Genomic DNA, 12,173 nt, shown 5'->3' with positions numbered 1-12,173 from the left:
GGCCTATGGAAGTTCCCAGGCCAGGAGTTGAATCGGAGCTGCAGCTGCTGGTCTACACCACAGCCACAGCCACAGCCACAGCAATATGCGATCCGAGCCCTGACTGCGACCTACACCACAGCTCATGGCAATGCCAGATCCTGAACCCACTGAGTTGAGGCCAGGGATCTAACCTGCTTCCTCAGGTTTGTTACTGCTGAGCCACAACAGGAACTACGCCTCTTATGTATTTTTAACACCAAGGATAACACCTTCTCTTCTCCTCCAAATCACTTTATATAATTATCATAGGAGTTTTTACAAAGATGAAGTCCTACACCCATACCTTAAGAAGGGCTTTGAAATTAATAAATAATCTACTATGCAGCCATACTTTCTTGTATTTAAAAGCAATGAGAAACCAGGAATATGAAAATAATAAATAAATCTGTTTATTTACCTTCTCCAGTGCAGCTTGAACTACTGATTCACTTTCTGTGTCTAGGGCAGATGTAGCCTCGTCTAAGATCAGAATCTTTGGGTTTCGAATTAAAGCTCGAGCAATCGCAATTCTCTGTTTTTGTCCTCCACTCATTTGAGCTCCTTTTTCCCCTACCAACGTATTAAATTTCTAACAAAAACAGGAAAGAGAACAAAAACAGAATGTCAGAAGATCAGAAAAAGAAACGGCAATCACAGTTGTGATTTTTAAAATTTTTTTGGAGTTTAGTTGACTTACAATGTTGTATTAGTGTCAGCTGTACAGCAAAGTGAATATTATACACGCACACACACACGCACACACACACACATATATCCACCCCTTTTCAGATTCTTTTCTCATAAAGGTTATTACAGAGTAGATTTCCTTGTGCTATACAGTAGGTCTTTGTTACTTATCTAGTTATATATAGAATATGTGTAAATTAATCCCAATCTCCTAATTTACACGATTGTATTTTAATAACAGCTTAATCACCACTTCAGTGTGACTGGTATTGACCTATGATTTGTTCTTTGTAAAATAAACAGCTATTGCAAAAAAGAATCTAGGAGTTCCCACTGTGGCACAGTAGATTAATGACCTGCTTGTCTCTGTGGCATTGCCAGTTCGATTACTGGCCTGGTGTAAAAGGTTAAGGATCTGGCATTGCCACAGTTGTGATGCAGTTCACAGATGTGGCTCATATTTCATTCCTGTTCCGGGAACTTCCATGTGCTTCGAGTGCAGCTAAAAAAAAGAAAAAAAGAGAATCTAGTGAAGAAAAATTTGGCTAGGACTAAAAAAAATGAGAACACAGGATAATCAGAGATTTTAAGGAAGATTAATATTAATTTGAACATTTTCCAAAGTTTTAAAGATATTTTTAGAATGCATTGGTATTTTTATTTTTATTTTTTTGTCTTTTGTCCTTTTAGGGCAGCACCTGCGGCATATGGAGGCTCCCAGGCTAGGAGTCTAATCAGAGCTACAGCCGCCAGCCTATGCCAGAGACACAGCAATGTGGCATCCAAGCTGCATGTGCGACCTACACCACAGCTCACAGCAACGCCAGATCCTTAACCCACTGAGCAAAGCCAGGGATCGAACCTGCAACCTCATGGTTCCTAGTCGGATTCTAACCACTGAGCCACGAGGGGAACGCCAGTATTTTTATTTTTTAAATTATTTATTTACTAAACTTTTTGGCCGCTTCTCTAGCATGTGGAAGTTCTCAGGCTAGGGATGGAACTCAAGCCACAGCAGTGACCCAAGGTGAGGCAGTGATAGTGCTATTGGGAACTCCCATGCATTGGTATTTTTAAAAGAAACATTGTAGTACAACTACTTAACTATTATTTGAAATTTTTATTACCAATTTAATATATTATTTGCAATTTCCTTCCTGATATTCTGAAAAATATTCTGAAAAAATTACTGCAAAAACTAACTCCTTTTACAAAACTTTTTTAAATCTTGGGAGACTTTTTAGGACTTTGTTTTGTATATGCATCTTTAGCAAAGTCAATATGATTAGATATTTGAGGTTGAAGGAAATTTCCAGAATTAATGAAGCATAATTAATAATATTCTGTTGGCTAAGTTTCTGATACAAAGTTCATTTCTTCAAGGATTTAAGTTTAAATACTCTTACTAAAACTTTTAACTTCTAGGGAGTTCCTGTTGTGGCTCTCAGCAGGTTATGAAAACCTTGTGCAGTTAAAGATACAAGTATAACTTTACAGTCAGTCTTCCATCTCCATATCCTCAAAGTTAATCAGCCATTGATCATGTAGTACTACAGCATATATTTACTGAAAAAGTCCATGTATAAGTGAACATATACAGTTCAAACCCAAATTGTTCAAGGATCAAACATATTTCACAAATATTGATACTTTGCATTTTCATTTTTATTTAGTTCAAAATAGTTTTTAATTTTCCTTTAAACTTCCCCATTAAGCCATAGATTATTTAAAAACAGGTTAGTTTTCAAGTATTTGTGGATTTTCCAGGTATATTTGTTATTCATTTCTACATCTTAATTCCATTATGGCCCAAGAACATATTTTATATAATTCCTTTGAAACTATAAAAAGTTCTTCCCTTTAATGGTCCAGAATACTGTTTATCTCAGTGACTTACTATTATTCCATGTGCACCTAAGAAGAATGTTTTCTGTTGTTACTGGGTGGGAGTGTTCTATAAATATCAGATCCAATTTGTTGATAGTATTGCTCAGGTCATCTATATCTTTTGTGATTTTCTGCCTGCTTGTTCTATCAAGTACTAAAGCCTTCAACTAACATTGTGGATTTGTGTATTTCTCCTTTCAGCTGTACCAGTTTTTGCTTCATGCATTTTGAAGCTTTTCTTAAGTGCATAAATACATAGATTATTTAGATTATGTTTTCTTTCCAATGGATCAGTTTCCTGTTTCTTTGCATTTCTAGGTATTATAAAATATACACTGAATTCTATATATGGTATGTTGAAGAGACTCTAAATTCTGTTTTCTTCTAAAGAAAATGTTGATTTTTGTCCTAGTAGCCAATTCAAATATTGACTAATTATCTTGAACTGTATAATCTTGATTTCATGCTTTGTTGGGGTGAATGTGTAGAATGTCTCAGAACTTGGCAGCACCCAACATCCAAGTTCTGTCTCCTTTGGTGATCTTGGTATTCGGATTTGTTAGAGCAGGTCTAGAATCAGCCTTACTTGAAAGTGTGCACTACACTCCTAAGGTGTGACTTTTTTGGTCTATCAGCTATGTGCCTGCTATTTATTTATTTTTTTAAAGGCATTAATGTGATCTCTCTACTCTGGCTGGGCTGTGTTTTCAACATCTCCACCACATCGCTTGACTTCTAGTATTTCTATTCTACTTTCAGCTTCGTCGTAGCTGCTCTCTGGTAAGTAATAGGTAATCTTATCCTCAGAGAGGGATTCCCAAGAGATGTCTGCATGGACTTTTGCCCCTCACTTTATGTCCTCAGCCTTCTCATTGCCTCTCCAGTTGCTTAAACTGCCCTGAAATTTTATCTCTGTATTTCAGCTCAGTGGGCCTGCCATGTTCTGTATGGATTCCATTTTACAGATGTGGTCAGATATTTGTTGCCAGGCACCATGTTGAGATTCATGGACTTTCTCCATGAGTTTCCTTTCTCTCAGGAATCAAAGAGAGATTATCCGATACTTGGAAATGACTGTTCTATGCCTCATATATTATAGCCAGTTTTATGGCTGTTTATGTGAAAAGGCTAGCAAGTATTAATTAATCCTAATATAGTAAGTTAAAAATATATGTATGTCATAGAAGGAGTAATGGTATTTATTTTTGAGCATAACTTACCCTAAATTTTCACTTATATGAATTAACCGCTTCTGGAACTTTTTTTTTTTTTTTTTTTTTTTTTTTTTTTTTTTTTTTGCCTTTTTGTCTTTTGTTGTTGTTGCTGTTGTTGTTGTTGTTGTTGCTATTTCTTGGGCCGCTCTCGCGGCATATGGAGGTTCCCAGGCTAGGGGTCGAATCGGAGCTGTAGCCACCAGCCTACGCCAGAGCCACAGCAACGCAGGATCCGAGCCGCGTCTGCAACCTACACCACAGCTCACGGCAACGCCGGATCGTTAACCCACTGAGCAAGGGCAGGGACCGAACCCGCAACCTCATGGTTCCTAGTCGGATTCGTTAACCACTGCGCCACGACGGGAACTCCTGGAACTTTTATTTATTATTATGCTTATTCTTATTTCTCTGGTTAACCATGGCTGTGGAATTTGGTTTCCATCATAATAAACCAGAATCTTTAATTTGTTCTTTGGATTGTATCTTTAGGATTTACTATTAGATTTATAGCAAGGAACATCTTTGTGTAAATATTGGACTTTTAGTAAAAGCAAGTCATAACTTATAGTAAATGATTTAAGAGGCACCAGAAAACTCCCTAATTTCAAGCGGGAAACTGAAGATCATTGATATTTTGAGGAAAGGAAATTACTGAAAGTGTCGAAGGGTCAAAGAAAAGAAGTTTCCATTTTCCCAAACCACAAGGCAAAGAATGACCTTAAAACCTTAATGTTTGCTGTCCCAAATATGACCCTAAATAATGGGGATAGGAGATAATGGCTGGCATAACTAAAGTTTTTATGAAAAAGAGAAAACAAAACAAACAAAATATTATTACCCATGTAGTACAGTTTGTAAAATATATCCATTAAAGCAAACTATTTTTGTTAGTGTTGCCTTCTGGGATGGTGTAATTTTATCTGTATTTTAATTTCAGATCTCATCCTTTCATATTTCACAAGGTGCTCCCACAACAATTTTGGATGACAGAGATAAAGAAATACTTTGAGAAATATAAATAAATATTTTTATAGCTCTCCATCAATTCCAAATACCTGTTAGAATCTTATATGTCCTAATAGAAAAAAACAGGTTATTGTACCTATTTCCAACTATAATTTCACATTTTATCCTATATCAGCTCCATGTACTTCTAAAAACAATGATATTTTTTCTTTTGCCTTATCACAGAACTGATGTGAACATTGTGTATGACATTCCCACTCTTAGCCACAAGATGGCCTTGCAAATCAACATTTTACAGATAGATCATTTCTCAGCTTGGACCAATGATTTTGGCTCATATTTCTTTGTTATATTTTAACATATCCTTAATTTTTTTCTTTTCCATTTGCAGTGAGAATCAGTAAGAAATAAATAGATTAAAAATTGAGCTTTCAATGATGTACTTCTTTCATTTGTTACCATGCTCTCTCTTTTATAGATGTTTCATCTAGGACAATGCAAAAATTAATCATACTCCCCCTACTCTATAGAAGTTATTGTCTTATTATCTTATTTTGTAATATTTCAGGCTTTAGCTCTAAGCTAAGAACACAGGTCAGACAGTATACTTACTTTGGGAAACTCCATTATAAAATCATAAGCATTTGCTTCCTTTGCTGCATTCTCAATGTCTTCATCAGTCACACTATCTCGTCCATATTTAATATTGTTATTAATTGTGGTCCCAAACAAAACAGGCTCTTGGCTGACCACTCCAAAATGTTCTCGATAATGCTGCACATTTAAAGTTCTGATGTCCTTACCATCTACTGTGATCTGCCAATCCAAAGGAATGAATCATTCTGTGATGCCTTTCACTACAATGGGTTTAGAGTCTTTTTTACTAGTCCAAAACAAAACTGAGAAGCAGGTTTTGTCAGGAATCAAAGATTGACTATATTTTTATAAAATATTTATAGCATGTATATTGCAAACAGACTCTTCCTCATAGATGAGACCTAATAAAACCTGAAAAAAAAATTGACTTAAAACCTTGCTAAACTACCTTAACATCTTTACTCTAAGATCCACAAATCAGGGGTTATGAAAATATATACTCTAGGAGCCACAAATGTCATAAGGTAGATCCAAGTAAAAAACTTCAGTTTTGTTACTTTAAGACTGATGTGACCTTTGCATTTTTTTCTAGGAATTATCCTTCCTTCTGCTCAACACCTTACTCCTTTGCAAAAGGTAAAAGTGTATTCTATTCACTGTCGTAAATAATAAATGAATACTGTCTTCATAGATAGTACCAATACCCATTACCCAAACATATTCTAATGATAGAAGCCAAGATTCGATAATTATAACACTAGTATTTCTTACCAACAACTATTCTGCCTGGGCATAGGTTTTCTATGCAACTGGTTTATATATGGAATGTTTATCCAATAATTTATTTATGCAATATTAGCATGGATACATTAGTCTAGTTTATTCCAAATGAAGACTTAAGAAGTCAAGCTGAAGTTTTAGAAGAGTAGATTAAAAAAAAATAACAGTTAAAAATCTGAATAGAAGCATTAAGAATTATGCTTCTGTGACTATCATAGTCTTGTTCTCTATGCCACTTACAAGGGTGAGAAAGTTAATTGCAACATATGGATGACAGAAGAAATGAGAGTGCTATTTTCTATAGTTACATCTTTTGGGGATTTTTTTTTGAGAAACAAATTCTTGCTAAGTTCTGGGTACTACAAATTACTATGTTGTTTTTCTATACAGTATTTATTACCTTCTAACATATACAATTTACTTACTTTTTGATTGTCTGTCTCTCCTAATTAGAATGTAAACCTGATGAGGGCAAAGAGGTTTTTATGCTTTGTTCATCAATGTATTTCCAGTATCTAGAACAATGTCTGGTGCATAGTAGGTGCTTAATAAATATTTGTTGAGTAAATACTCAGGAAAGAAAACGATATGGCTTCTTTCCCAGCTCCAGTATTAAAAATTAAAAGTCTATTTAGCTATGAGTTCTCTGCAGTAGATGGCATTTCCAAATCTCTTCATGTAAACTATGAAAGATCTTGCAAGATGCACTTACAAAGCCGTCATCAGGATCATATAACCTCTGCAGAAGCTGGACTGCTGTACTCTTTCCACTGCCACTGGGTCCAACCAAGGCTACTGTCTCTCCAGACTTAATTTTGAGACTCAGGCCTTTCAGAATCTATTGGAATGTATGGGAAAAAATTCCATAAAACTAGGATAAATAAGACTATAATTTACATACTTTCAGAAATTTAATGGATAATTATAAACAAGACAAATTTGTCTCTGGCACTTAAAAAACAAATTAGATCTTATTATGTTTGTTTCATAAAATATGTGTATAATAATAACCTACATAATTTTAGAAACTAATAGTAAAAAATCTCTAACCACCTCTCTATATGAAAAGGAGATCTAAATTAAGAGTACTCACAGACTATGGAGTTCCTATTGCAGCTCAATGGGTTATGATCCTGACTAGCATCCATGAGGATGTGGGTTTGGTCCCTGGCCTCGCTCAGTGGGTTAAGAATCCAGCACTGCCGTGAACTGTGGTGCAGGTCACAGATGGGGCTTTTATCCGGCATTGCTGTGGCTGTGGTATAGACCTGTAGCTCCAACTCCAATTCAACCCCTAGCCTGAGAACTTTCATATGCTGCAGCCGTGGCCCTAAAAAAAAAAAAAGAAAAAAGAAAAAAAAAAAAGCATTCATAGACTATTAACTAGCCACAGTAAACTTTTTTTTTTCATATTTTCAAATGAAATACTTTTTGTGAATTTAATGACTACCAAAGTTACGAAAGTTTTATCTTCTAACTTGTAAAAACTGAATGAATCCTTCCACATATCTCTGTTAGCTATTTAAGAAAGTTCTTTCTTAGAATTTATTTGACATTATCACAAAACATATTCCAAAATAAAACAATCAGCAGACTTTTTAGGGATTCCCATGAATGGGATTTCACCACTAAAAACCCTCCTTTTCTAGCTGTGTATCTCACAGGGACATTTCAACTTGTGGAGAGTACTTTAAAAATTTTCTCAATAACTGGGGAATGCTACTAGCATTTAGTGTCCCATGGATCTGCAATATAAGAGGAACCTCACAAATAATTTACCTGCCAAAATGACAACAATGATCCTGTTGAGAAACTCTCATCTATCCTTGCTTGCATTTGCCCTACACATGGTAATATTCCCTTGGGTTCTTTTACTTTGATCTTCTCATTCATAAAGAAGTAGTCTTTAAAAAAGACAAACATAAAACCTTCAAAGGGCCAAGCAGAGAAGAATTCTCTAAAGGAGGTAAGAAACTGGGGACTCCCAGTGGGAGTACCTCCTCTCCCACCTGTACTTTTACTCTAGAATTGGCTTTGTTCTTTCTTTGGAATAATCTGTGTTTTATTTACTTAAACTAGGTGGACTTTTGGAGGGTAATTATTCATTTTTCAGTTTAATAAAAGAGGCTGTGTTTCAAATGTTATTTTAAAAAATAGTCCTTTAAAACTCAGGAAGCACTTTACCATGCAACATCAGTGCATGCAAAATCAGTGTGTTATTCTTCAGGAAGCCAACCCAAATGCAGTTGCAAAATGGAGTTAAAGTGCTCTATTTATGCTAAGAAAAATGAAAAAAGACAACACTATTCCAGTAATGGTAATTAAGTAACAAAACTTTTTTAAAAAACAAAGGGCTTTAAAAAGAGGATTTCAAAGACTTAAGAGAATAATAAGGAAGCAAGAGTAGATAGATCTTTTTTGATGAAATTATGCAAGGGATATTTGGACACTTTAAAAGACATTAAAGGTTGATGGCACTAGTAACTTTACCAATTTCACTTAAAATCATGTCATCTTTTTTTACAAAACAGTTATTTTATTAGAAATTACTCTTTGCAATCTTTAACACTACCTACTTTTTTTTGATAAATACACTAATAAGTAGGAAGACAATAAAAGAGGGAAGCAGTTTTTTTTTTTATAAGAACTTGTCAAAGGCTGAATGATAGAGGGAAAAGGATGCATTTTATACTGAGTGTGTTTGCATGTGTGCACATGTATGCATGCTTGTGTATGTGTGTGTGTATAAAAGTGAGAGAGAAAGAAACTGAAGCAAAGATGCCCAAGAAAATGGAGAAGGGAAAGACACAACATGTGCACAATTCCCCCAGTTTGTACTCTTTAGAAAGTTAAAATGAACTATCTATGCTGAGTGGGAAAACATCCAGACCACCAATGGGGGGCATCAGCAACCCAAGACACTTGTGATGTGCTCCCAAACCAGAGCAAAAACATTCCTGGGAGATGAAAATGTTTTATTCAGTTGAATATAGATAAGAAGCTGCAAAATATAACTAGCTCTTTCAGAGTTATTTGCCCATTACCAAGCTATCTTTCCTTCTTTCCTTTTTCTCATTCTGTCTGTGTCCCTTTCTCTCTCTCTCTCTCTTCAAGTCTCTAAGTAGAATAGCCAAATCTTGGTCAAACTGATCCTCAGTCTCATAAGAGGAGATCCTAGCCAGTTGATGATAATATTAGAGAACCATACATTTCTATAACTAAATTTTACCTACCTTGACAGATGGTCTTGATGGATAACTGAAGGAAACATTTTTAAATTCCACAGTTCCTTCTATGCATTCCAATTTGCAGCCTGTTGTTGAAAAGTTATCTATAGTAGGTTTCTTAGAAAATAAAGATGACATTATAAATCCTCAAGAAACTAAGGTGACACTTTGTGTATCCTAAAAATAGTTTCAAGATGGGTTTTCTTTTACTATGTTTCTCTTTCTGCTTTAGATATGTATTTAGATATGAAGATTTCAATAAAACACAATCTCCTTGTAGAAGATTTGAAACAATCTCTCTTTCTACAGCCAATTGGCCAAGGTGGGTTTTGCCCATCTTTTTGTTTTAGTGAAATGAGTGTTCCTGCATTTTGGTTTCCTATCTTTCAAAGCAATTAGAAGTCTTACCTTATCAATAATGTGGAAAATATTAAAGGCAGCTCCTCTGGCTATAGCGAAGCTTTCAAAGTTAGGGGCTGCTGCTCCAATGCAATAACTACTATGGATTACACTAAAAAAAACCTACAGGAATAAAAAAAAAAAGATTTATCCTTATGTAAGAGGAACAACAGAATAAAGTGTGCACTTGGTTGAGACGCAGAGATATTAGAGAAATTAGGTAGGAAAAGGAAGGAAAGATGTCTCCAAATATAAAGGAAATATTAGCTGAGTGAAATGCAGTTTGCCTTTTCCTAGTGTACGATAACTTCTAATTGTTCCATCATCTTGATGTTATAACCTGTTGGGAAGCTAAGAAGAAAAATCTGCTTACTGAAGAGTGCTGGCAATACATGAACCATGAGGGGTGAGGAGGTGAGCTGTACTCTTCTCCATTCTGATTAACTTCTTAACTTTCAAGAGAAAGATGTTATAGATTTCACTATCTTAGAAACACTGGACTAATTTTTTGTAAACTTTTCTTAATTATTTTATTAGTGTTTCCCTTTCCATTTTCAGATACACACATCTCTGTAAAAAGTCAAATAAGTAAAGTATCCTACAAGCTAAATACTATTTTCTCTATCTTATAGATGAGGAAGCTAAAGCTTAGCAAGTTATTTACCTACAGTCACACATAATGTGAGGAGGAAAGATGTGCTAAACATTCCTCATGCTCAATTTTCATTTATTAGAAATAAATGAATAGCTTAAAATCTTAAAAATGAAAGTCTCAAGTTCAAAAGATGACTTTAGTTGACAGAAAAAAAACCCCAACTATGTAGAATAGAAAAGCCAAATGAGAACTGAAGTAGAGAGAGCAGATCAATTTAGTTCAACAAGACAAATGGTTCTTAATCCTGAGCTGATTTGTTTATTGTTGAAACTTGGGAGGATAAGTGAATAAATAATAATTTAATGTGTAACCCTTAAAAGTTAAAAAAACCCCTAAATTATGATTTAGACAGAGCTGTATAGAGTCTGTTTTTAACATTACCATATACTGATAGGACAGAGGAAGAGAGTCTAATATATAGAATATTTACAGAAGACATTTAGCAAGGTGAATGTAGGGTACCATTTTATTTCAGCAAGATTAAAAAGAAGTCTCACTAGAGATTGGTCTTTTTGACTACCAGACTAAGAAAACTCTGTTTCTCAGTAGAAAATTCTATTATGAGTCTTCTAAAAGCTTTTAGCAGATGCTAAAACACCTAGATAAGTAAATCCCACCAATGCATAACTATAATTTAAAGGTATATACAAACCATTTGAAGTAAATAAATATTTGTTTATTGAGAATATCCACCTTTAAATAACCATCATACAAAGATAAATTTTTAATTTACTCTAGGCAAGAACAGATTATCTAGGCTAGATACCTTTGTTCTCAAACAAGACTTACAGCAAGAACAGTTCCGATGGTATAATCAGGTTCTCCACTGAGAATTAAGAAGGTTCCATACCAAAAAGCAAGTCCATATGTTCCATTCATAAAGAAGTACACAGCACCAAGAGACAGTTTTGAAGCTATAGCTTTTTTAATGCCAACATCCTTTGCATCTTTTAGATTCTGTGTATACCTTAAAAAGACACAACACAATGTAATAGCCTTGAGAGAAACTAAAACTAAACCCTTATTGTCAAAATTAAAGGAACAGACCTTTGAATTTCTTTCTCTTGGGCCCCAAAGGCTATGACTGTTCGGATTGATGACAAGACTTCCTCTGCTACAGCCCCAGCTTTGGAATAGGCATTTAATTCCTTACTGGACAATGAGATGACTATCTGTAATAATAATGATCAAAGTTAACCAAATAATAGTAGTAATAATGAGCAGAGAATTTAATTCAGTAGAATCTAGAATAGTAAAATTTTACTATTGAAAAGGTACTTATCACTTATTCTAACCCCGTAAGTTTTCAAACGAAGAAGCCAATGATCACAGATACTGACTTTTTTAAGTCTCACAGTAGTGAATGAGCTTAGCTTAACATAATGCAGAGTCTAAATCTCTATTTTTCCTTCTAGTAGAGCTTCACTGTTTTCTCTCTACATTTTTAAAAGCTTTGATAATGAGTATCTATATTAACACAATTTGGAAAAGGATATTAGGGACATAGTTCTTATGTGTTCAAAAGAAATCAGTGATCCTGATTTGACTCGATTTGATTTGTTACTATGTAAAAAACAAAACTTCCAGAGGGTATGAATCACAGGGTTGTGTCAGGAAGAGGAATATGATCCTGCCTATGTCTGGGGCGTGACTCCTGAAACTATTAGTGCATAATGCAGCCTGCCTAGATTTTCAGAGAGAGGAAAGAGAGAGAGAGGGAGAGAGAGGAAACTATCACTC

At 34.7% G+C, this 12,173-nt stretch overlaps 1 protein-coding gene across 10 annotated transcripts in view; it reads right to left on the bottom strand.

Moving 5' to 3' along the window:
* ABCB5 (ATP binding cassette subfamily B member 5) overlaps nt 1–12,173 on the bottom strand; it is a 131,094-nt gene that overhangs the window by 90,014 nt on the left and 28,907 nt on the right. For 8 of the 10 annotated variants that reach the window (XM_021063420.1, XM_021063426.1, XM_021063425.1 and 5 more), the window contains 7 exons: nt 11,481–11,605; nt 11,223–11,400; nt 9,788–9,901; nt 9,386–9,496; nt 6,865–6,990; nt 5,388–5,591; nt 440–610 (listed from right to left, as the gene is read on the bottom strand). In XM_021063420.1, the coding sequence (XP_020919079.1) occupies nt 440–610; nt 5,388–5,591; nt 6,865–6,990; nt 9,386–9,496; nt 9,788–9,901; nt 11,223–11,400; nt 11,481–11,605 (1,029 nt within the window). The remainder of the gene's footprint in view (nt 1–439; nt 611–5,387; nt 5,592–6,864; nt 6,991–9,385; nt 9,497–9,787; nt 9,902–11,222; nt 11,401–11,480; nt 11,606–12,173) is intronic. The other 2 variants (XM_021063423.1, XM_021063427.1) reach the window with 2 other exon arrangements.

This window comes from Sus scrofa, chromosome 9 (assembly GCF_000003025.6).
Source record: "Sus scrofa isolate TJ Tabasco breed Duroc chromosome 9, Sscrofa11.1, whole genome shotgun sequence".
In the NCBI taxonomy this organism is placed as follows: domain Eukaryota; kingdom Metazoa; phylum Chordata; class Mammalia; order Artiodactyla; family Suidae; genus Sus; species Sus scrofa.
Note: the sequence above shows the minus strand (reverse complement) of the source record. Positions and strands in the feature narration are given on the sequence as shown.